This window comes from Kogia breviceps, chromosome 3 (assembly GCF_026419965.1).
Source record: "Kogia breviceps isolate mKogBre1 chromosome 3, mKogBre1 haplotype 1, whole genome shotgun sequence".
Taxonomy (NCBI): Eukaryota; Metazoa; Chordata; class Mammalia; order Artiodactyla; family Physeteridae; genus Kogia; species Kogia breviceps.
The window spans coordinates 28,836,483-28,860,643 of NC_081312.1; the positions used below are offsets into that span (position 1 = coordinate 28,836,483).

Consider the following 24,161-nt stretch of genomic DNA (forward strand, 5'->3'; position numbering starts at 1 on the left):
TTTGAAGGTTGACTTTTTTCTGTGGTTGCTGGTAAGAATTTTTAATCTGTCTTTCTTTTCTGCAGTGTTCCATTTCCTTTTGCTACGTAACAAACAATTCTGTGGACAGATTGCATTTTCCAAAGATGATTATGACAAATAACTCCCATCTCACATGCCCTTCTAGAAACTTGCCATTCCCCTATCAGGAGATAGTCTATACACATTTTCCTTGCACCTAATATCTCTGTGTCTGCTTCAACCAGTAGAGTACAGCTGAAGCAATGATATGTGACTTCCAAAGCTAAGTCATAAAAGGGCCATGTATTTCTGCCTTCCTCTCTTGGACCATTCATTTTTGAAACCCAGATATCATGCTGTGAGGAAGCTCAAGCAGCCTGTGGAGAAATTCATATGCACAGGAATCACAACTGGCTTTAGGACTAGGTGGCAGGTAGAAATTGGAAGGGTTCCAGGGAGACTATTAGTGAAAGCCTAAAGGGACTCATGAAGGCCATTATTGATGACCTAAAGGAAAGTAAAATAAATTTATTGGAAGCTAGAGACAACACTGACACCTGCAGTAATGTGAAAAAGGGTAAATATACCTAATGAATTCATTGATCTAGCTAAAGTGATTTCCCAGCAGAGTACTGACAGTGCCGCCTGGCTTCCGCTTGCTGCCTATGACAAAATATACGAGAGGAAGAGGTGAGCTAAGAATGAACTGCTAAATAGGAAGCAACCGGGACTTGCCAATCTTGACAATAATACTGTTTCTCCTTTCCAGCTTCTCCAGATGGTAAATTATTCTGTAATTAAGACAGGACCTCAGAGCAAAGTCAAACCTAGGGTAGGTCTGTGGGAGAGACTTTGTAAAGACCTCAAAGATTCAAGGTTGTGCTTCATAGAACATTACAGCATGACAAAGGTCCTCTAAAGATTTTAAGGTGTACCTAACAAATCCTGTCTATTAAATATCAGAATTGATGGGAATCTTAAGGATGTTTGCCTGCAGCATTCTCCCAAGGAGCCCCAGATAGAAAAGTTCCTATCTCAAACAGATTTGTCGTGGTGTATTGTCTAAGGAAGTGAACCCCACTGATATTTTTTAGAAAACCTACATAATTCTTAAGAGAATGGTTCTGGTGGAAGCACAATGCGTTTGAACTAAAAGAGATAGAGACAGTGCAAAATAAAAAGAGATCTTTGGATGCCTCATCTTTTTCATCCAGGAAGCAGATCCAGGAGGCTTTTTTACTAATTTAATTTTCTTATGGGAAATATAAGTTTCAACTCAGAGGGTGGAACCAAGAGCTACAGAGAACAACTCAGAGTAAACTGAGCACCAATGGAAGAATTGGCAACATGTTCTCAGCTGGATTTCAGAATGGCTACGGGCCAGTGAGTGTCATGTGCCTCCCATATTCCCCATTATTGAACAGGAATATCTGTAAGAATTATCTTATACCTGCCTACCATTGTATTCTGGATGTCTGTGTGTGTGTACAGCTAACTTGTCTCTTTAGTTCACAGATCTTCAGATTGAGAAGAAAGATACTCAAGGAGCTATACCCAAGGAATTATACCTGAGGAACTTCATCTGCACCTGGACCTGATATAAATGATACAATCTTAGACTTTGAGCCTGAGCATGATGCTATAATGGAATGAGACTTTGGGCGGGGGCAGGCTTTAAAGGAGGGATGACCATATTTTACAGGTGGGAGGAATGTGAACCACTGTGGCTAGAAGGCAGATTTTCCAAAGGTGGTTACAATGTTTCCCATTCCACCTGCTCTTCTAGAATCTTTCCACTCTCCTTTTGAGAGGTGGCCTCTATGTTCTCCTTGAACTTGGTGGGTCTTTGTGATTGCCTTGACCAGTAGTGTACAGCAAGAGTGATGCTATGTGGCTTCCAAGACTAGGTCAAAAACATGCCATACAATTCAGCTTTGCTACATTGGGATGCTCACTCTTGGAACCCAGCCCAATCAGCCATTGTAAAGGCCCACATGGAGAGAACTGAGACCCTGTGAACCACAGCCCTGCCTGAGATCTTAGCTGACAGCCAATACCAACTTGTCATGCGAGTGAGAAAAATAATGGTTAATGTTTTTTAAAAAATAAATTTATTTATTTATTTTTGGCTGCATTGGGTCTTCTTTGCTGTGTGTGGGCTTTTCTCTAGTTGCAGAGAGCGGGGGCTACTCTTTGTTGTGGTGTGCAGGCTTCTCAATGTGGTGGCTTCTCGTTGTGGAGCACAGGCTCTAGGCGTGGGTTTCAGTAGTTGTGGCACACAGGCTCAGTAGTTGTGGCGCACGGGCTTAGTTGCTCCACAGCATGTGGGATCTTCCCAGACCAGGGCTTGAACCCGTGTCCCCTGCATTGGCAGGAGGATTCTTAACCACTGCGCCACCAGGGAAGTCCGAGAATGGTTAATGTTTTAAGCCACTGTGTTTTGGGGTGGTTTGTTACAAAGCAATAGATAACTGAAACGCCCCCCAAAACACAGTCACATAAAACAATATTTTGTTCACAGATCTACAATTTGGACAGTGCTTGACTGGGACAACTCTTCTCTGCTTCAGGATATCTAAAGCCTTCACTGGGAAGACTCAAATGGCTGGGGGCTAGAATCATCTTGAGGTTTTTGCAGTCACATCCCTGTACTTGGGCTGAGATGACTCAAAGGTTGAGCTCATTTGGGACTCTTACAGGAAGAGCTTACAGTTGGCCTCCCCATGTATTTGGGGCTTCCTCACAGCATCACAGCCTCAAAGTTGTAAAACTTCTTAGGGTGGCTCAGGGCTCCAAGAGCAGGTGTTCCCAGCATACAAGGTGGGATCACCTTCATGGCCTCTACGACCTACCTTCTGAAATCATAAAGCATCAATTCTACTGTACTCCACTAACTGAGGCAGTCAGAAACCCATCCAGATTTGAGGGGAGGGGACATAGATCTCCCACCTCTTGGTGGCAGAAATGTCAAAGAATTTATGTTATAAATTCTATGTTATGAAACTGCCACAAACAATTTTTCTGTGATGTGTTAAATATGGTTAACTTGCTTGAGGTTTATGGTTGTTATGAACTGAATGTGTCCCCTCAAAACTCATATGTTGAAATCCGAAACCCCAGTGTGATGGTATTTGAAGGTAGAACCTTTGGGAGGTTGTCAGGTTTAAATGAGGTCATGAGAGTGAAGCTCCATGATGGAATTAGTGTCCTTATGAAATGAGGAAGAGAAACTGGAGCTCTCTCTCTCTCCCTGCCAGGTAAGGACACAGGAAGAAGGCAGCCGTCTATAAGCCAGGAAGAGGCGCCACCAGGAACTGAATCTGCCAGAACATTGATCTTGGACTTCCCAGCCTCCAGAACTGTGAGAACTAAATGTCTGTTGTTTAAGTCACCCCATCGATGGTATTTTGTTATAGAAGCCTGAGCTGACGAAGACATAGTGCTGTTGGAATATGTGGCTGATGTCTTTGTCAGCTTTAGAAAATTCTCAGCCATTATCTCTTCAAATACACTTACACAATACTTTGTAGCCTTGATGTCAGAGAAAGTGATGATGATGCCTCTAAGAATGTCACAGTATGATTTTCCAAAGTCTGTTCTTAGAGCCAGGAAGCAAAAAGGAAAATAGCTCATAGGCAGTCACCTTTGGAACAGAGTTTTGACTTAACCATCCAGAGCCAGATGCTCCCCTTCTTACCGTAACTCCTCTCAGAGGATTCTTCTCTAATCTCCATGAAAAAAAGTTCAGTTTGGCTTTCCTTCTATCAATACTTCTCTGTATATTTTAGCCAATGAAAATTCTACCCTGCTACCAGTAGTTGAACCAGTAGCAAACACTGAATGGCCATTCTCTCCCAGTGATGGAAAAAGTAGCCCAGTATTTGTTCAGCTTTAAATTTCATCTGTGCCTCAAAGTGTTAAGTAAAAAAATCTAGACAAAAACACAAATTTTAATAGTGGTGATAACTTTTTACTATTTAGTATTATATACTTCTAATTGAATCTTCTACAATAGGCATGTGTTATATTAGAAAAATTAATGACAAAATTAATCTCAAAAAAGTAACCTAAAATATAGCATTAATACCAATGACATGAATTTAATGTTATCCAGGGGACAAGTGATTCACATAAGATTCTTAAACACTAAAATCTGACCTTGAATCTCTCCTGTCAATAACAGACCAATTACAATTTGGGGCAAGCTCCAAGGTGTTTGGTGAAGAAGGTTAGAATTTGCTTCCAAGCATCTACCTGGGCCTTAGAATGAGCCCTGGGCTCCCCACCCCAGATCACAGGTTTGTCCAATAATTTGTGTAGGGAAGCTGGGCACATGGGAAAGTAAGGAGGCTCAATGTAATGCCCAGTCCCAGGGTAAGAGATGATCTGGGGTTTTTCCTTTCCATGGGCCTGTAACCGTTCAGAGGCTATCTGGGCGTATAATTCACTCCTCCAGTTATGGTCATCCTGACCAACAATGAAGAGGATGGGCCCCTGGGCCTTCTCTATTGGAATCATGCAGGGGTTCTCACATCCCCCTACAATATCATTCCTTATATCCACAATGTCCAGGAGGCCTGAAAAAGCTACCTTCACTCTCCTCAGGTCATGGCCCAGTGGTGGAATGCTATTCTCCTTGTAGTATATGGCTTTGTTTCCATTGAAGCCAGATCCATTGATGGAAACTGTGGCTGAGATGTTCTTCAAAAATGAGGCCATGGAGAGACAAATATCAGCCCCTAAAGAAATGCCCAGAAGTCCAATGCCAGGGCCCTTTACCTGGAAGAAAAGAAGGGACAAGAGTCAAAAGTCAAGAACCTACCCAACAGAAAAATGTTTCTCTAAATGCAACTAGAGATGCTGCTAGCTTTAATTTGTGAATTGGCCACAAGAGACTCAACCTCAGCTGACAGAGTTTCTTCCCATGTAGGGACTCTCTTGCTGGACACACGGCAAACAAATCTTGAACTCACTGGCAAATATGGGAATTGGTTGCAAACTTCCAGAGAGTCATCCACTAGAGAATGCTGAGTCATTGGAGCCTGTCAATTTCAGAGCTTCATTCAGGTTGAATTAAAGCATCAATGTTCCTGGGCATCTGTGTGGAACCAGATTCTGTTCCAAGAAGTGAACCTTTCATCAGACCCCATCTAAATATATATTGACAAATGATTAACTTTATAGAAACAAAGTAAAACTTCAGAGTTCAACTGAGTGGTTCTAAGCTTATGAAACGGGTGGACAAGTTTTGATCAAAATCTGAGAACACACTCTGCTATCAGAAAAATAGAGATTAAAAAGCATGCAGGGCTTCCCTGGTGGCGCAGTGGTTGAGAGTCCGCCTGCCGATGCAGGGGACGCGGGTTCGTGCCCCGGTCGGGGAAGATCCCACGTGCCGCGGAGCGGCTGGGCCCGTGAGCCGTGGCCGCTGAGCCTGCGCATCCGGAGCCTGTGCTCCGCAACAGGAGAGGCCGCGACAGTGAGAGGCCCACGTACCGCAAAAAAAAAAAAAAAAAAAAAAAAAAGAGAAAAAAAAAAGCATGCAAAGCTAAAAATTTAGAAACTCCACTTGCAAAAGAAATTTTAATATTACTACATAACTCCCTAAAATAAAATATCACATGAATTTTACAGTGAATTCTGAAATATTAATCCATCTGACAGAGAAAGTGGAGTAGAAGAAATCTCTGTGAAAGAAGAATAGAGCAGCATCAATGCACCTGGCACAGTGAGTGCAAAGTGACACCCTCTCTGGAGGTAGTTCTAGAGAGAATGATAAAGGACATTAGGAGAACCTGGGTGTGTTGAAGCATGTAGCACAGGGCTTCTTCAAAGTAGTCCAGGTGTATGGTGTCGAATTTCTTGGGAAGATCTTCAAAGTCACAATAAGCTAGAGCCAATGTGGCAAAGCCATGGCCAGCCAGAAGGCTGGCCCGATATTCCAACAGGGCTCCTCCAACACCAAAGATGTCAATGATCCCTGGGAAAGGTCCTGGTCCTAGAGAAGGTAATATTATAAAGAGAAGGTATTATATAATTTAAAGAAATTTCTTTCCTTTTAGAGAGCTTTCTAAAGTATTTAGTGGGCTTCCGTGAATCAAAAGAAATGGCTTCCTGAGTCATTATTGACAAGGGACACAAGTTCCAAATTATCTCCAAGGTTCTAAGAATCTTTAGTTGTAAGGGAGGGTAACAAAGTCTAACGACTGCATAATGGAAGGAGGAATTTCACCTTTTAAACAGTGTTGAATTGCAGTGTTCTGTTACAGGATTGGACACAGAGTTAAGAATCAGAACAAAGCTTTATATTGTGTTGCACCAACCCTTGGCGTTATTTTTGGTTCAGATGTCTACTTAGAGGAAAGAAAAAGAAATATCAGGCGAGGCTTCAGGTGAGGAAGGCAGTGAAGTCTGAAAAGTGATCTGTGGTAGAGAGGAACATGAAAAAGTGGGTAAGGGGCCCAGTGTACCCAGGACACTACAGAAGGGAGACATGGCAATAGATTCCTTGACCGTCATCATTTAGTGTAAAAGCGATCAGCTGATGCCTGTAGAGATCTGTAACGTAGTTAGTAATAGCAAAGTGAACCTACCGATCCCATCCAGTCGTTTTTTTTTTAATCTGCATAATAACAGTATCCACCTCATTGGGATAGTATAGAGATTAAATGAGATAATGCGAGCAAAACGCGTAGCACAGTGCGGAACATATCAAAAGCCTCCAGTGTGGCTGTCAGGTCCCTGATTTAGTCAACATCCGCTTCTCTGACCGTGCTCCCAAGCCAAACTCCCTGGGAGGCGGTATCAGAAACCAAGGCAGCCCAGGGAGCATGCTGTCGAGGTCCCAGCACCCCAGCCTTACCCGGCGGCAGGAAGAGCGTGGCGCGCACCCGGCCCACGCGCACGGGCTCGCGCCGCACCCCGGGCGCCAGGAAGTCGCGCTCGTGCACCGCGCGGCCCAGGAGCCGCTGGGCGTCAGGGTCGTGGCCATCGAGCACCTCCAGCTCCACGGCGAAGGGAGTCTGCACGTCCCGCTTCAGAAATCGCCAAAAAGGCTTCTCGGGCTCCAGAGCCCAGAGGAGCCCCATGGGCTCGAGCCCCGCGAAGCTGCCGCCCAACGCGGGCGCGCGCTCCAGGTCCAGCTGGCCGTGGGCGTCGGCGCAGTAGCGCGCGTGGGCTCGGAAGAGCGCGCCCTTCTCGTCGCGCAGGGACGCACGCAGCGTGACCGGCTGCCCCGGGGCCAGGCCGAGCACGGCGATGCGCACCGGCTCGTCCCAGCGGCAACGGCCCGCAGGCTCCAGCGTCACTGTCACCGCCATCCCCGGCGCACGGTCGCGGCCCCGACTCGACTGAGGTAAAAGTGCCAGGTCGTTCGTTCTCTAGGCCCAGGGCGGGGCATACCGCGATGTCCAGCTGTACGGCTGTGGCGCCCAACCCGCCCGCGTATACGCCTCTTCTCAAACCTCTCCCCCGTGGGAGTGAAACTTGTTGGGTATGGATTTGTGGTGAAACCAGAGCTGAATGACTTTAGGCAGAATACCAAGAATTCCAGCCTCTCCGTGGAAAAGGACAACCTTTTTTCCCCTAACTTTTAATGAGTTATACACACACAAAAAGTGCATAAATTCTAAGTGTGTATTTTAATGAATTTCACAACCCGAACATACTTGGGGTAACCAAGCACAAGGATCCAGAAACATCATTACTTCTCCAGAAGCCACCCTCATTTCTGCTCCAGTCACTTTCCCTTCCTCCAAGTCCAACAAAACGGGCTGGTTTTTCCCAACTCTGCATTTTGTGGTGATGAATACTTCAGTGTGCCTTTTTCAGTGTATGCTTTCGCTCAACATTCATTACGTTTGTGAGATTCATCGTTTTGTTGGGTGTAGTTGTAGATTGTTCATTATCACTGCCAAATAGTATTTCATTTTGTGATAGTAAATGTATTTGACAATTTTATTGCCTATGGACATTTGGTAGTTCTCAGTTTAGGACTCTCAGGAATAGTGCTCTGAGCATTCAGTGAACATGTGTCCATTTTGATGGACATGTATGTGCGGTTCGGTGGAGTGAATACCTAGGAGTGGAATTGTATTAGGAGTATTATACTAGGATACTCTATATTATACTATACTAGTATAATACTAGGAGTATTATAGAGAATAAGAATGTTTGGCCTTAAGGGCTTCCCTGGTGGCGCAGTGGTTGAGAGTCCACCTGCCGATGCAGGGGACGCGGGTTCGTGCCCCGGTCCGGGAGGATCCCACATGCCTCGGAGCAGCTAGACCCGTGAGCCATGGCCGTTGAGTCTGCGCATCCGGAGCCTGTGCTCCGCAACGGGAGAGGACACAACAGTGAAAGGCCCGCGCGTACCGCAAAAAAAAAAGAATGTTCGGCCTTAGTAGATACTAAATGTCAAGGTTTTGAATGTCACGTTAGAAGCAATATAGATATAATGTTCAGGGATGCCCAGCATTTTGTATGTAGTATAGTAATGGCTACTCTTTAGCAATGTCCCACCTGTTATACATACAAAATTTAACAAGTTTATAAAACACTGGGAGTATTTTTCAAATATTGGAAAGGAGGAACCTGAGGCTTGGAAAATGTTAAGCTGCTGAGGATTAGCCTCTCATAACTGTCAGAACCATGACTTAACTCCAAACGTGGAACTCAACAGTGAGCAGCAGCAATGCAGTGAAATATATTAGAATTCTACCTCTGAGTTCAGCACTGACTAGTTCTGAAGTCTTAAGTAAGTTTATATCTTTTGGGGTTTAAGAGTTCTTGTGTGTAATGTGATGAAAGTCTCCTATATGGAGATAAAAGGTGATAGTGTATGTGAAAGTCTTAGAAGAATATTGGGAAGCCAAATGTCATGTTTGATTTTGTAGAGGCAGAGATTGAGCCCAAGCAGTGTTTTGTTTCTCATGAGATGTTTGCCATAGGTTTGCATCCTGCTTTTTAAATTCTTTTTAAAGGAAATAACATTTTTTCCAAAGCAGATGTAAGCAATACTGAAACGTTTACAGTGTGAATGATAGAGTCTTCTCTGTTCATTTGCTGCTTTCCCCCAATGAGTGCATCCAACTAGATTTTGATTCTGAATGTTTAAAGTGCGTACGTATATGGGAGTGTGGACATGCTACGGTACTATTCTTTCTGTTGTTCTTTGTTTGCTTTTTGAAATAAAAAAGTTATATACTTTGTATTATTTTCCCACTTCAACCACTTGTTTAAGATAAATTTTGATTTTTAAAATACTAATAGGCATTATTTTTGAAAAAGTTTTAACTTTACAGTAAAATTCAACAGAAAGTATAGAGAATTGCCATATCCCCACTTTCCCATCCCACACAATTTTCCCTATTATTAATATTTTTCATTAGTGTGGCATATTTGTTACAGTGGCTGGACCAATATTGATACATTATTATTAACCGAAGTCTAAGTTAGGTTATATAGGCATACCTCCTTTTATTGCCCTTTGCAGATATTGAGTATTTTACAAATTGAAGGATTGTGGCAACCCTGCATCCAGCAAGTCTAACAACGTTATTTTCTCAGCAGCATTATTTTTTAATTAAGGTGTATACATTGTTTTTTAAGACATAATGCTATTGCACATTTAATAGACTACAGTACAGTGTAGACATAGCACTTTTTTAAAACTTATTTATTTATGTATTTATTTTTGGTTGTGTTGTTCGTTTCTGTGCAAGGGCTTTCTCTAGTTGTGGCAAGCGGGGGCCACTCTTCATCGCAGTGTGCAGGCCTGTCACTATCGCGGCCTCTCTTGTTGCGGAGCACAGGCTCCAGATGCGCAGGCTCAGTAGTTGTGGCTCACGGGCCTAGTTGCTCTGCGGCATGTGGGATCTTCCCATACCAGGGCTTGAACCCATGTCCCCTGCATTAGCAGGCAGATTCTCAACCGCTGTGCCACCACGGAAGCCCCAGACATAGCTTTTGTATGCACTGGGAAGCCTAAAAATTTGTGTGATTTGCTTTATTGTAGTGGTCTGAAACCAAACCTGCAATATCTCGGAGGTAGGCCTGTAAAACTTGACAAATGCATAATGTCATGTATCCATCACTACAGTATCATACAGAATAATTTCATTGACCTAAAAATTCTGTGTGCTTCACCTGTTCGTCCCCTCCTCCCATCCCCAGGCGACCACTGATATTTTTAGGTGTAGTTTTGCCAGAACATCATATAGTTGGAGTCATACAGTATGTAGCATTTTCATATTAGCTTCTTTCACTTAGCAATATGCACCTACGCCTCTACCATGTTTTTCTGAAACCTGATATGTCATTTCTTTTTATTGCTGAGTAACATTTATTATACAGTAGAGTGATTGTTGGATCATATGCTGAGGCTATGTTTAGCTTTGTTAGAAATAGGTAACTGTCTTCCAAAGTGGCTGTACCATTTTGCATTTTCACCGGCAACAAATGAGAGTTCCTCTTGCTCCATATTCTCTCCAGCATTTAATTTTGTCAGTATTTTAGAGTTCAGTCATTTTAATAGGTATGTAGTTGTATCTCATTGTTAATTTTAATTTGCAGTTCTGTAATGACATATGATGTTGAGCATCTTTTCATATGCTTGTCATCCGTATATCTTCTTTGGTGAGGTATCCATATCTTTTGCCCATTTTTTAAACATTGAAGAATAATTGACCTACAGCATTATGTTAGTGCCAGGTGTACAACATAGGCACTCAGTATTTCTGTACGTTACAAAATGTACACAGGTCTAGTTATCATCTCTAACCATACAAAGTTATTACAATATTATTGACTATATTCCCCATGCTGTACATTTCATCCCTGTGACTCAAGTATTTTGTAATGGAAGTGTGTACCTTAAAGTCCCTTGCCTCTTTCACAGAACCACCTCCCCCCTCCCCCTTGGCAACCACATGTTTCTTCTCTGTATCTGTGAGTCTGTTTCTATCTTGTTTTGTTTTGTTTTTTAGATTCCACATATAAGTGAAATCATATGGTATTTGTCTTTCTCTGTCTGATATATTTCACTTAGTAAAATACCCTCTAGGTCCATCCATGTATTGTAAGTAGCAAGATTTCAATCTTTTTTATGGCTCAGTAAGATATGTGTGTGTGTGTGTGTGTGTGTGTGTGTGTGTGTATACACATATATACATGCATATATCACGTCTTCTTTATCCATTCATCTATTCATGGGCACTTAGGTTGCTTCCATATCTTGTTTATTATAAATCCTGCTACAGTGAATATCGGGGTGCATATATCTCTTTGAATTAGTGTTTTTGTTTTCTTTGGAAAAAACACCTAGAAGTGGAATTGCTGGATCGTATGGGTGTTCTGTTTTTATTTTTGAGGAACCTCCATACTGTTTTCCAGACCAGCTGCACTAACTTATATTCCCACCAGTGGTACATGAGGATTCACTTTCTCTACATTCAAGTCAGCACTTGTTATTTGTTGTCTTTTTGATAATACCCATTCTGCAAGTGTGAGGTGATGTCTCATTGTGGGTTTGATTTTCATTTCCCTGATGGCTAGTGATGTTGAGCATCTTTTTTATGTGCCTGGTGGTTATCTGTATGTCTTCTTTGGAAAAATGTCTATGCAAGTCCTCTGCCCTTTTTTTTTTTTTAAATCAGGCTGTTTGTTTTTGTCATGTTGCGTTGTATGAGTTCTTTGTCTATTTTGGCTGTTAACCCCTTATCAGATATATTGTGTGCAAATATCTTCTCCCATTCAATAGGGTGCCTTTTCATTTTGTTGATAGTTTCCTTTTCTTTGCAAAAGCTTTTTAATTTGATATAGTTCCATTTGTTTATTTTTGCTCTGTTTCCCTTGTGTGAAGAGATATATATATAAAAAAAATTTGCTTGGGCTTCCCTGGTGGCGCAGTGGTTGAGAATCTGCCTGCCAATGCAGTGGACATGGGTTCAAGTCCTGGTCTGGGAAGATCCCACATGCCGCAGAGCAACTGGGCCTGTGAGCCACAATTACTGCGCCTGTGTGTCTGGAGCCTGTGCTCTGCAACAAGAGAGGCCGTGATAGTGAGAGGCCTGCGCACCGCGATGTAGGGTGGCCCCCATTTGCCACAACTAGAGAAAGCCCACGCACAGAAACGAAGACCCAACACAGCCATAAATAAATAAATAATTTTTTTTAAGTGAACTTAAAAAAAAAATTTGCTGGGACCAATGACAAAGAGCATACTGTCTATGTTTTCTTCCAGTTTTATGGTTTCAGGTCTTATGTTTAAGTCTTTAATCCATTTTGAGTTTATTATTGTATATGGTGTGAGAAAGTAGTCCAATTTGATTCTTCTGCAGGTAGCTGACCTGTTTTTCCAATACCATTTATTGAATAGATTACCTTTTCCCACTGTATATTCTTGCATCCTCTGTTATAGGTATATTGACCACATAAGCATGAGTTTATTCCTAGGCTTTCTCTTCTGTTTCATTGATCTATGTGTGTATTTTTATGCCAGTACCATGCTGTTTTGATGACTGTAGCTTTGTAGTTTAGTTTAAAATCAGGGAGCATGATACCTCCACCTTTGTTCTACTTGTTCAACATTGCTTTGGCTATTTAGGGTCTTTTGTATTTCCATTAAAAGTTTAGGATTATTTGTTCTAGTTTTGTGAAAAATGCCATTGATATTTTGATAGATTGCAGTGAATCTGTAGATTGTTTTGGGTAGTATGGACATTTTAAGGATATTAATTATTTTTTAAAAGTACCTGAAAGTAACACAACATTGTAAATCAACTGTACTCCAATAAAAATTTTTAAAAATAAAGATATTAATTCTTCCAATCCATGAGCACTGTATGTATTTGTATTTATTTTTATCATTTTCAGTTTATTTCCTCAATGTCTTATGGTTTTCAGAGTATAGGTCTTTCATGTCTTTGACTAAATTTATTACCATGTATTTAATTCTTTTTGATGCAGTTGTAACTGGGATTGTTTTTACATTTCTCTTTCTGATAGTTTGTTGTTAGTGTATAGAAAAGCAACAGATTTCTTTTTTAAAAAAATTTATTTATTTTTGGCTGTGTTGGGTCTTCATTGCTGCACACGGGCTTTTTCTAGTTGCGGCGAGTGGGAGCTACTCTTTGTTGCAGTGTGCGGCATGCGGGCTCAGTAGTTGTGGCTCACAGGCTCAGTAGTTGTGGCACACGGGCTTAGTTGCTCCGCGGCATGTGGGATCTTCCTGGACCAGGGATCGAACGTGTGTCCCCTGCATTTGCAGGCGGATTCTCAACTACTGCTCCACCAGGGAAGCCCAGCAACAGATTTCTGTATATTAATTTTAAAATTTTTATTTTATATTGGAGTATAGTTGATCAACAATGTTGTGTTAGTTTCAGGTGTACAGCAAAGTGATTCAGTTATACGTATACATATATCTATTCTTTTTCAAATTGTTTTCCCATTTAGGTTGTTAAAGAATATTGACCAGAGTTCCCTGTGCTATACAGTAGGTCCTTGTTGGTTATCTATTTATCTATCTATCTATTTATTTATTTATTTTTAGCTGCGTTGGGTCTTCCTTGCTGCACGTGGGCTTTCTCTAGTTGCGGTGAGCAGGGGCTGCTCTTTGTTGCGGTGCATAGGCTTCTCATTGCGGTGGCTTACAGACACGAGGCCACGGGCTTCAGTAGTTGTGGCATGCAGGCTCAGTAGTTGTGGCTTGTGGGCCGTAGAGCACAGGCTCAGTATTTGTGGCACAAGGGCTTAGTTGCTCCGTGGCATGTGGGATCTTCCCTGACCAGGGCTTGACTGTGCCACCACGGAAGTCCTGGTTATCTATTTTAAATACAGCAGTGTGTACATGTCAATCCCCAAATTATTTTGTATGATGAAACTGTTTTTACTGAATTATTATAAGTTCTAATAGTTTTTTTGGTGGCATCTTTACAGTTTTCTGTATATAGTATCATGTCATCTGCAAACAGTGAGTTTCACTTCTTTCTTTCCAGTTTGGATGCCTTTTATTTCTTTTTCTTGTCTGATTGCTGTAACTAGGAATTCCAATACTGTGTTGAATAAAAGTGGAAAGAGTGGGCATCCTTGTCTTGTTTCCTGATCTTAGAAGAAAAGCTTTCAGCTCTTGAACACTGAGTATGATGTTACATTATACATGAGTATGATGTTGCATTGTACATGAGTATGATGTTGCATCATACATGAGTATGATGCAGCATTAGCTGCAGCTTGTCATATATGGTTTTTGTTATGCTGAGGTATGTTCCCTCTATACCTACATTGTTGAGCGTTTTTATCATAAATGGAGGTTGAGAGAAAAGGTTTTCCTGCATATATTGAGATGATCATGTCATTTTTATTTCAATTTATTAATGTGGGATATCACATTGATTGATTTGTTGATACTGACCTGTCCTTGCATCCCTAGGATAAATCCCACTTGATTGTGATGTATGATCTTTTTAATGTATCACTGACTTCAGCCTGCTAATATTCTGTTTGGGATATTTACATCTATGTTCATCAGCCATAGTGGCTTGTCATTTTCTTTTTTTTGGTGGTGTCTTTGTCTGGTTTTAACAGGGTGATACTGGCCTGTAGACTGTGTTTGGAAACCCTTACTTTGAACTTTTCAATTTTTTGGAATAGTTTGAGAATGATAGGTGTTAACTTTTGTTTACTATTTGGTAAAATTTTTATTACTGACTCTATTTCATTATTGGTAATCAGTCTGTTTATATATTCTATTTCTTCCTGATTCAGCCTTGGGAGATTGTATTTCCTAGGAATATATCCAGTTCTTATAGGTTGCCCATTTTATTGGCATATAATTGTAGCTATCTTGTATGATCCTTTGTATCCTTGTTTTTTACCCATTCAACCACTCTATGTATTCTGATTGGAGCATTTAGTCCATTTACCTTTAAAGTAATTATTGATAGGTGTGTACTTACTGCCATTTTGTTAATCGTATTCTGGTTGGTTTTTGTAGTTGTTTTTTGTTTCTTCTTTCTCTCTCCCTTTGTGATGTGATGACTATATTTAGTGTTATGTTTAGATTCCTTTCTTTTGTGTGTGTGTGTATCTCTTATAGAATTTTGTTTGTGTGGACCAGGAGGTTTATTTATAGAAATCTACATATATATGTGATTATTTTAAGTTTCTGATCTCTTAATTTCAGACACATTTTAGCCACTCTGCATTTTTACTCTCCCCACCTCACCCCACTGTTTACTGTTTGTGACTTTTTTTTGCGGTATGTGGGCCTCTCACTGTTGTGGCCTCTCCCGTTGCGGAGCACAGGCTCCGGACGCTCAGACTCAGTGGCCATGGCTCACGGGCCCAGCCACTCTGCAGCTTGTGGTATCTTCCCGGACCGGGGCACGAACCCGCGTCCCCTGCATCGGCAGGCGGACTCTCAACCACTGCGCCACCAGGGAAGCCCCTGTGACATATTTTATATCCTTTTGTTTTGTGTGTATCTTAACTACTTAATGTGGATATATTAGGTGATTTGACTACTTTGTCTTTTTTTTAAAAAATAAATTTATTTATTTATTTATTTTTGGCTGTGTTGGCTCTTCATTTCTGTGTGAGGGCTTTGTCTAGTTGTGGTGAGCGAGGGCCACTCTTCATCGCGGTGCGTGGGCCTCTCATTATCACGGCCTCTCTTGTTGCGAAGCACAGGCTCCAGACGCGCAGGCTCAGTAGTTGTGGCTCACGAGCCCAGTTGCTCCGCGGCATGTGGGATCTTCCCAGACCAGGGCTCGAACCTGTGTCCTTTGCAGTGGCAGGCAGAGTCTCAACCACTGTGCCACCAGGGAAGCCCAGACTACTTTGTCTTTTAACCTTGCTTTATTAGTGGTTGAACTTGTACCTTTACTGTGCCTTTATGAATGACATTTTTTCTTTCATACTTTTAACATTTCTAGTTGTGGCCTATTCTTTTCTATTTAGATAAGTTTTTTTTGTTTGTTTGTTTGTTTGTTTGTGGTACGCAGTCCTCTCACTGTTGTGGCCTCTCCCGTTGCGGAGCACAGGCTCCGGATGCACAGGCTCAGTGGCCATGGCTCACGGGCCCAGCTGCTCCACGGCATGTGGGATCCCCCCAGACTGGGGCATGAACCCTTGTCCCCTGCATCAGCAGACAGACTCTCAACCACTGCGCCACCAGGGAAGCCCTAGAGAAGTTTTTTTTAACATTATTTTCTAAAGTAGTTAAGTGGTCCTGAACTTTTATAGTTTTTTCTTGTCTTTAAAACTCTTTATTTCTCCTTCAAATCTGAGTGATGGCCTTGCTGGGTGTTCTTGATTGTAGGTTTTTTCCTTTCATCATTTAAAATATATCATGCTGCTCCCTTCTGGTCTGCATATTTCTGCTGAAAAGTCAGCTGACATTTTTATGGGAGTTCTCTTGTATGTTACTAGTTGCTTTTCCCTTGCTGCTTTTTAGTACTGAATTTTAAAAGTTCTTTATATATTCTAGATACAAGTCACTAACATATATGTGATTTGGAAATATTTCTTACTATTCTTTGAGCTGCCTTTTCAATTTTTTAATGGTATCCTTTGATGCATAAAGGTTTTCAATTTTGATGTCCAATTCATTTATATTTTCTTTTGTTGCTTATACTTTGATGTCAAACCATTATCTAATCCAAAGTGACAGAGATTTACTTCTATATTTTCTTCTAAGATTTCTGTAGTTTTAGCTCTTACATTTATGTCTTTGATACATTTTGAATTAATTTTTGTGTTTGCTGTGAGGTAGGATTGAAATTCATTCTTTACATATGGATATCCTGTTGTGTCAACACAATTTGTTGAAAAGACCATTCTTTCTCCCTTGAATTTTCTTGTCAAAAATCAACTGACTGTAAATGTAAGGATTTATTTCTGGAATCTCATTTCTATTCCATTGATCTTTTTGTCTGTCCTTATGTATGTATCACATTGTTTTAATTACTGTTGCTTTCTAGTAAGTTTTAAAATTGGGAATTATGAGTCTTCCAGTTTTATTCTTTTTTGTCAAGATTATGGGTTTCTTGAGTTTCCATAGGAATTTTAAGATCAACTTATCAGTTTATGCAAAGAAGCCAGCTGGAATTTTGATGGAGATTGCATTGAATCTGTAGATCAATTTGCAGAGCATGTTAGTTTGCCAGGTCTGCCAGCCACAGATAGGGTGACTGTAACAACAGAAATTTATTTTCTCACAATTTTGGAGGCTAGAAATCAAGATCGAGGTGTCAGCACTTTCTTTTTTCCTGGGGGCCATGAGGGAAGAGTATGTTCCAGGACTCTCTCCTTGGCTTGTGGATGACCATCTTCTCCTTGTATCTGCACATGGTATTTTCTCATACATATTTGTATCCTCATCTCCTCTTATTATAAGGACACCAGTCATATTGGACTATGGCCCACACATATGACCTCATTTACCTTAATTACCTCTTTAAAGGCCTTATTTTCAAATACAGTCACATTCTGTGGTACTAGGGATTTGAACTTCAACATAAGAATTTTGGGGAGCCACAATTCAGCCCATAATAGGGAGTACTGCCATCTTAACATAGACTAAGTTAACTCAGACTTAATATTAAGTCTTTTGATCCATGAAATGGGATGTCTTTCCATTTCTTAGGTCTTCATTATTTTTATTCAGCAATGTTTTGTAGTTTTAGGATCTGCTTTTGAGAAAACCCAAACATAAGTGCTCTCAGATTTAGAAGATAAATTTCCTGTATTTTCTTCAAATACTTTTATCCTTTATATTTTGAAGTGATCTTATTAAGCGCAACAAGTTTAAAGTTGCTGTATCTTTTTGGTGAATTGAACTTTTAAAAAATCATCATGGTCTCCTTTATCTATAATAATACTTGTTTGCTTTGAGCTCATTTGGACTGGTGTTAATACAGCAACACAAGTTTTATTTTTTGTTGTATTTGCCTGATGTGCCTTTTCTGTTTTCCCTTTTTAATTTTTTAAAAAATATTTTTAAGTAGCTGGTATATCTCCAAGTAATGGCCACAGTTAATTTTTAAAAAAATCCAGTCTCACAATCCACTTATGTTAACAGGGAAGTTTGATCCATAGATAATTATTGTGATTACTGATATATTCAGATATTTCTACCATTTTATTGTGTATTTTCTCTATGCTTCTTTTTTTTTTTTTGCGGTATGCGGGCCTCTCACTGTTGTGGCCTCCCCTGTTGCAGAGCACAGGCTCCGGACGTGCAGGCTCAGCGGCCATGGCTCACGGGCCCAGCCGCTCCGCGGCATGTGGGATCCTCCCGGACCGGGGCACAAACCCGTGTCCCCTGCACCGGCAGGCAGACTCTCAACCACTGCGCCACCAGGGAAGCCCTCTCTATGCTTCTTTTGTATTTCTTTCTTGCCCTCTTTTGGATTTGATGAGGTTTTCTTTTTTTTATTGGGTTCTCTTCAATTCATTTGTAATTAAACATTCTTTTCTCTTAGTAGTTACTTTTGAATTTTTGAAAAGGTAACTGTTATTTTAATGACTACTCTTGAAATGTTAACAGAGTGGACAGTTAGTATCTTTATCTTTCTCTCAAATATGACAAAGACTATAGAATACACTTGTCCCTCAGTATCCAGTTGGTTTCAGGACCCGCAAGGTTACCCAAATCTGCAGATGCTCAAGCCCTTATATAAAATGGAATAGTATTTGCATATAACCTATGAATGTTCTCCCATATAGTTTAAATCATCTCTAGATTATTTATAATACTTAATATAATACAAATAGTTGTAAATACAATGTGAAAGCTATGTAAATAGTTGCCTGCACATGGCAAATTCAAGTTTAGCTTTTGGGAACTTTCTGGAATTTTTTTTCCTGAATAGTTTTGATCTGCAGTTGGTTGAATCCACAGATGCAGAACTCATGTATTTGGATGGCTGATTGTACTTTAACTCTGATCACCCTTTTCATTTTTCATATTATTGTTGCTTCCTGTTTCTATGTCTTTAGTGTCTGCTTTTATTTTTTATCAGTGCCTTCTTTCTCTCATTGATAAGGTTACATTTTTAAAAATTTATTGAGTTGAATGATTAGTTGTTCTGTTTTGTTTTTATTATATACTAATAAGTTTATTTAGGGCTATACTTTTCCTCTGAACACCAATATGGCTACATGTGTGATGGTTTTATATGCAGTACTGTTGACCCTTGAACACCTCAGGGTTTAGAGGTACCAACCCCCCATGCAGTCAGAAATCTGAGTATAACTCTATAGCTTTCCATCTTTGTCTGTGGTTCTGCATCCACAGATTCAACCAAGAGTGGGTTTATTGAAAAATGCCATGTATAAATGGACCCATGCTGTTCAAACTCTTGATATTCAAGGGTTAACTGTATTTTCATTATTGTTTCATCATAATTTAAAGATAGTTTTTAGCTTCCTTTAGCTCCTTTTTTTTTTTTTTTTTTTTTTTTTTTTTTTTTGCGGTATGCGGGCCTCTCACTGTTGTGGCCTCTCCCGTTGCGGAGCACAGGCTCCGGACGCACAGGCCCAGCGGCCATGGCTCACGGGCTTAGTTGCTCCGCGGCATGTGGGATCTTCCCGGACCAGGGCACGAACCCGTGTCTCCTGCATCGGCAGGCGGATTCTCAACCACTGCGCCACCAGGGAAGCCCCCTTTAGCTCCTTTTTAATTCAAGTTTTTAGAAGCAGCTTTTGTATAAATTGAATTTTGAAATTTTTTCTGAAGTAATTTCCACATTGTAATAATTATAAGCATAGGAAAGAACTTAAAATGCAAATCAGAAGTCTTCTTTTCCTTCCCTCCTTTGTCACAAAGTCTCATGTTCTTTGAGCAACCTCTTTTAACTATCTCTATTTTCTGTTTTCACTTCTTTTTATGGTTACCTCCATTATATTAGACACTATGCCTCTTTCTCTATTTTATTTATTTATTTATTTATTTATTTATTGTCACATTGGGTCTTTGTTGCTGTGCACGGGCTTTCTCTGGCTGCGGAGAGCGGGGGCTGCTCTTCATTGTGGTGCGTAAGCTTCTCATTGGGTGGCTTCTCTTGTTGTGGAGCATGGGCTCTAGGTGCGTGGATTTCAGTATTGTGGCATGTGGGCTCACTAGTTGTGGCTTGTGGGCTCTAGAGCACAGGCCCAGTAGTTGTGGCGCATGGGCTTAGTTGTTCTGCGGCATGTGGAATCTTCCCAGACCAGGGCTCAAACCCATGTTCCTTGCATTGGCAGGCGGGTTCTTAACCACTGTGCCACCAGGGAAGCCCTCTTTCTCTATTTCTTAATTTTTCCATTTTAGAATTGTTCACTGTCTCATGAACATTTTACTTACTCTTTCTTCTTCCTCCCAGTTTTTGATAAATGTATTAGTATTTTTGGCTCTTCTTTTGGCTTCATTTATAATTTTAAATAATATATTTAAGTATTTATTTCTTATTTCATCACTTTTCAATTAAATCTATGACTTTAGAAGATAGAGGTATTAGCAACCCCTGTGTTTTCCCAAATGTTTAAACTTCCACTTTTCATCTCTCCCAGAAAGGTGCTAATGCTCCAAGTGGATTGTAACTTTTTGTTTATTTCTGATTTCCTTGTGTAGTATTTAGAGAATAAAGTCTGCATCATTTCTACTATTGAGACTTTGTTGAATCTTTTAATGTTTTGTACATTGTCAACTTCTATAAATATTCCAATAGTATTTGAAAAGAATATGTATTATCTGTCTGTTGGGAGCAAAGTTCCCTACTCTTTTTCTTGCTCTATCTTAGCTAATCAAATTTATTATTTATGTAGTTCATATTATATATAGAGATTTACTTATTGCTTACCTTACATCTGTCAGTTTCTGAGAGTTTAAATATGTATATGATTATTGTAGAACTTTAAGTTTCTTATCGTATTTCTAAAATGTTTGCTTTATGTATTTAAAACTATATTGTTAGGTATATAAATGTCTGTGACTATTCTGATGTCTTGTTGGATTGCATATTTTATGAGTTCGTGACTACCAGGAATAAAGACTATATTTCCCTACCTCCCTTGCAGCTTGATGTGGTCATGTAACTAAGTTCTGACCAATAGCATAGAGGCAGAAGTAGACTGTGAAAGTTTGGGAAAGTATTCTCAAGGGAGATAGTGTGCCCTTCCCCTGCCCCTTTCTCCTTCCTGCTGGCTGGAATCGTACATGATAGATGGAGCTGGAGCAGCTAGCTTTCCTTATACCATGATGTGGAAGCTACTTAGTAAGGACAGCAGAGCTGGGGTGCCTGACACAGTAGAAAATAATCCTTGCCCTGTGCCCCTCACCTGCAATTTTTGTGAAGGAGAAATTAATTCTATCTTGTTTAACCCACTTTGGGGGGGATTTTCTGTCACTACCAACCATCTCTAGCCTTAATGCTGTTTCTAAATTCTGTTGTGATAGTTGGGCTCTGTATCCCAGCAAGTCTCATAAGACTAAGGAAACTGGACTAACTTAGAAAGGGGGTTCAGATGCTAGGCTGCCAAAGAAAAGATAAATTATCCACTTCATTATGATTGGTGCAAGGAGTTTGGGGTGAACTACAAAGTTAGAGGGAACAGTTCTTTAAAAAGATCACCCTCACTTTTGACACCAATAGTAAGTTTGGGTGAGGAAAGGGTTCCCCAAACTACCCCCAGTTTCAATAATTTTCCTAGAAGGACTCACAGAACACAATGAAAGCTACCATATCCCTGGTTATGGCTTCCTACAAGAAAAGATACATATGAAAATCAGCCACGGGAAGATGTGTATAGGGCAGAGTACAGGCATGTTCCTAACATGGAGCTCATGTTGTTTTCTCTTGTGAGGTCAAGATGTGTTACTCTCCTGACCTTGATGTGCAGTAATTTGCACAACCAGGAGGTTCACCTGAACCCCACTGTTCAGTTGTATTGGGGCTCCATTACGTAGGCATGATTGATTGATTGTCCACATGGTTGATCTCAGTCTTCAGTCTGCAGGTGGACTGACACCCAAAGCCCCCGCTCTAAATCACACTATCGGTCTTTCTGGTGTGGCCAGTCCCTACCCTAAGGTGTGGGCAGCCCCCACCCTAAATCATCCACTGTGACCCAAGGCCCCCGAGCAAAGATACTGCTTTCAGGCATAACATTCCAGAAGCCTAAAGATCACCTTCTAGTAGCCAAGGGTAATGACCAGCCCTCTTGTTTGGTAGTGTTAATTCTTCAATACACAACTGGACATTTTTAACGGCTTTCTCTTCATTTCTGTATAGAGCCTTTTAATCTGAAGCCAGAAGTTGTCTACATATACTCAGCCTCATCTTGTGTGACCACATGCATCCTGAGTGCATAATGACTTTATACTGTGGCTGTGTCTTCTCTTATTCTGAATTCTTAAATCTAAGTAAACTTGGTGTTGGGTGAAGCCTATTCTGTTTTGTAAATTTGTTAATCTAAAACCAAGACCATTGGGCTTCCCTGGTGGCGCAGTGGTTGAGACTCCGCCTGCCGATGCAGGGGACACGGGTTCGTGCACCGGTCCGGGAGGATCCCACATACCGCAGAGCAGCTGGGCCCGTGAGCCATGGCCGCTGAGCCTGTGCATCCGGAGCCTGTGCTCCACAACGGGAGAGGCCACAACAGTGAGAGGCCCGCGTACCGAAAAAAATAAAAAATTTTAAAAAATAAATAAATAAAACCAAGACCATTGCTGCTAGTAGAGCAGAGTATGTGTTATAATCTTCTATGCCTTAATTTTTTTCTCACACATTTCCCACCTCTTGCTTCAGCAAATTGTGAGAGATTTTAAGTCTTCCTTCCGAATCCCTAATTTGCCTATTCGTCGTGTCCATTTTGTTTTTCAGCTCATCTACTGAATTGTGTATCTTAGCAATCATATTTGTAATTTCCAATAAATTCTTTTTCTCTGATTTTTAAAACTTGGACCTTTTTCTTCTTTTCTGATAAAATATTCTCAAATATCATATCTGAGGATGTCAGTGAGAGTTTTTTCTAAGTTGTATATGGTTCCCTGGATAATCTGTGTTTATTCTTGGGTCAGTGGTTCTATTTGCTCAATGTGGTCCTTATGGTTCATGCTGTTGGTTTTTCCTCATGGTCCATTTATATTCACAAATGAAGGGTTAGACTCACTGATTAACATAGCTTGCATGTTTCTTCTGCAGTTGTAGAAGTTTTTTGCCCCAGCAGCCTTCTCCTGAATGGGAAGTGACTGTAGGTTCTATATAAATGTGTGGGGTATGTGAATGTCACTATTAGGCTTAATTTCAGGTCACTGAACATGCTGACTCACAGGGGACAACCTCCCTATTAAAAAAGGAGGACTTTACTCATTTCTCCTTAAACTGGAGATATTTATTTAGTATAGTCCCCTCCCTGGTCAGAGCTGCCTTTTCTCCTGTCCACCCCCTCCTCCCCCCATCCCCTGTCTATTGTGGAGATCTTAAGCCTATATACTTACCAGTAGAAAGCTTCCCTAACCAGATTCTTCACATTTTATTAAGTGTGGTCTCAAGTATTACCTGGGGCTAAGTGTCCCAGGGGCCTGTAGCTCAGTTAGGATGTGTTTGCAGAAGAGTCTGACTGGTTCCCAATGCCACAACCATCCTGAATACACTTTTAAATTAATTAACACTACCAGTTTATTTCTCTTTCCTGGAAAACAGGATAATATTTCCCAGCCTCCTCTGTAGTTCTGTAGGTTTAGATGACTAAGTTCTACCAGTGGGGTGAGGGCAAAAATGATACCCAGACAGTGGAATATTATTCAGCAATAAAAAGAAAATGAGCTATCAAGCTATGAAAAGACATGGAGGAGCCTTAAATGCATATTACTAAGTGAAAGACACCAATCTAAAAAGGCTGCATTCTGTATGATTCCAACTCTGTGACATTGTGGAAAAGGTAAAACATGGAGACAGTAAAAAGATCAGTGGTTGCCAGAGGTTGGAGGGAGGGAGGGTTGAATAGATGAAGCACAGAGGATGTTTAGGGCAGTGAAACTATTTTGTATGGTACAATAAGGGTAGATTCATGTTATGATACATTTGTCCAAACCCATAGAACATACAGCACCAAGAGGTAACCCTAATGTAAACTAGGGACTTTGGGTAATATTAATGGGTCAATGTAGCATCATC

General features: G+C 40.7%; 1 protein-coding gene and 1 long non-coding RNA gene across 2 annotated transcripts in view; one reads left to right on the forward strand and one right to left on the reverse strand.

Annotated features, from left to right (window-relative positions):
* Nucleotides 1-3,948: 3,948 nt before the first annotated feature.
* LOC131751922 (peroxisomal succinyl-coenzyme A thioesterase) lies at nucleotides 3,949-7,428 on the reverse strand. Its single transcript, XM_059055890.2, has 3 exons — nucleotides 6,863-7,428; nucleotides 5,796-5,998; nucleotides 3,949-4,779 (listed from the first exon to the last, which is right to left on the reverse strand). Exons 1-3 carry the CDS (start codon nucleotides 7,317-7,319, stop codon nucleotides 4,189-4,191), a joined length of 1,251 nt encoding a protein of 416 aa, XP_058911873.1. The 5' UTR covers nucleotides 7,320-7,428; the 3' UTR covers nucleotides 3,949-4,188.
* LOC131751956 (uncharacterized) overlaps nucleotides 6,953-24,161 on the forward strand; it is a 29,066-nt gene continuing 11,857 nt past the window's right edge. Inside the window, exon 1 of the long non-coding RNA XR_009334372.2 lies at nucleotides 6,953-7,354. This is a non-coding gene — a long non-coding RNA (uncharacterized lncRNA). The remainder of the gene's footprint in view (nucleotides 7,355-24,161) is intronic.

What these genes read in the sequence shown, in the direction of transcription:
- LOC131751922 (XM_059055890.2), bottom strand. Translation starts at nt 7,319, where the DNA reads ATGGCGGTGACAGTGACGCTGGAGCCTGCGGGCCGTTGCCGCTGGGAC. An exon ending in CACGCTCTTCCTGCCGCCGG is followed by an intron (nt 5,999 to 6,862) that starts GTAAGGCTGGGG and finishes TACCTTCTCTAG; the next exon opens with GACCAGGACCTTTCCCAGGG. An exon ending in ACATGCTTCAACACACCCAG is followed by an intron (nt 4,780 to 5,795) that starts GTTCTCCTAATG and finishes CTTTTCTTCCAG; the next exon opens with GTAAAGGGCCCTGGCATTGG.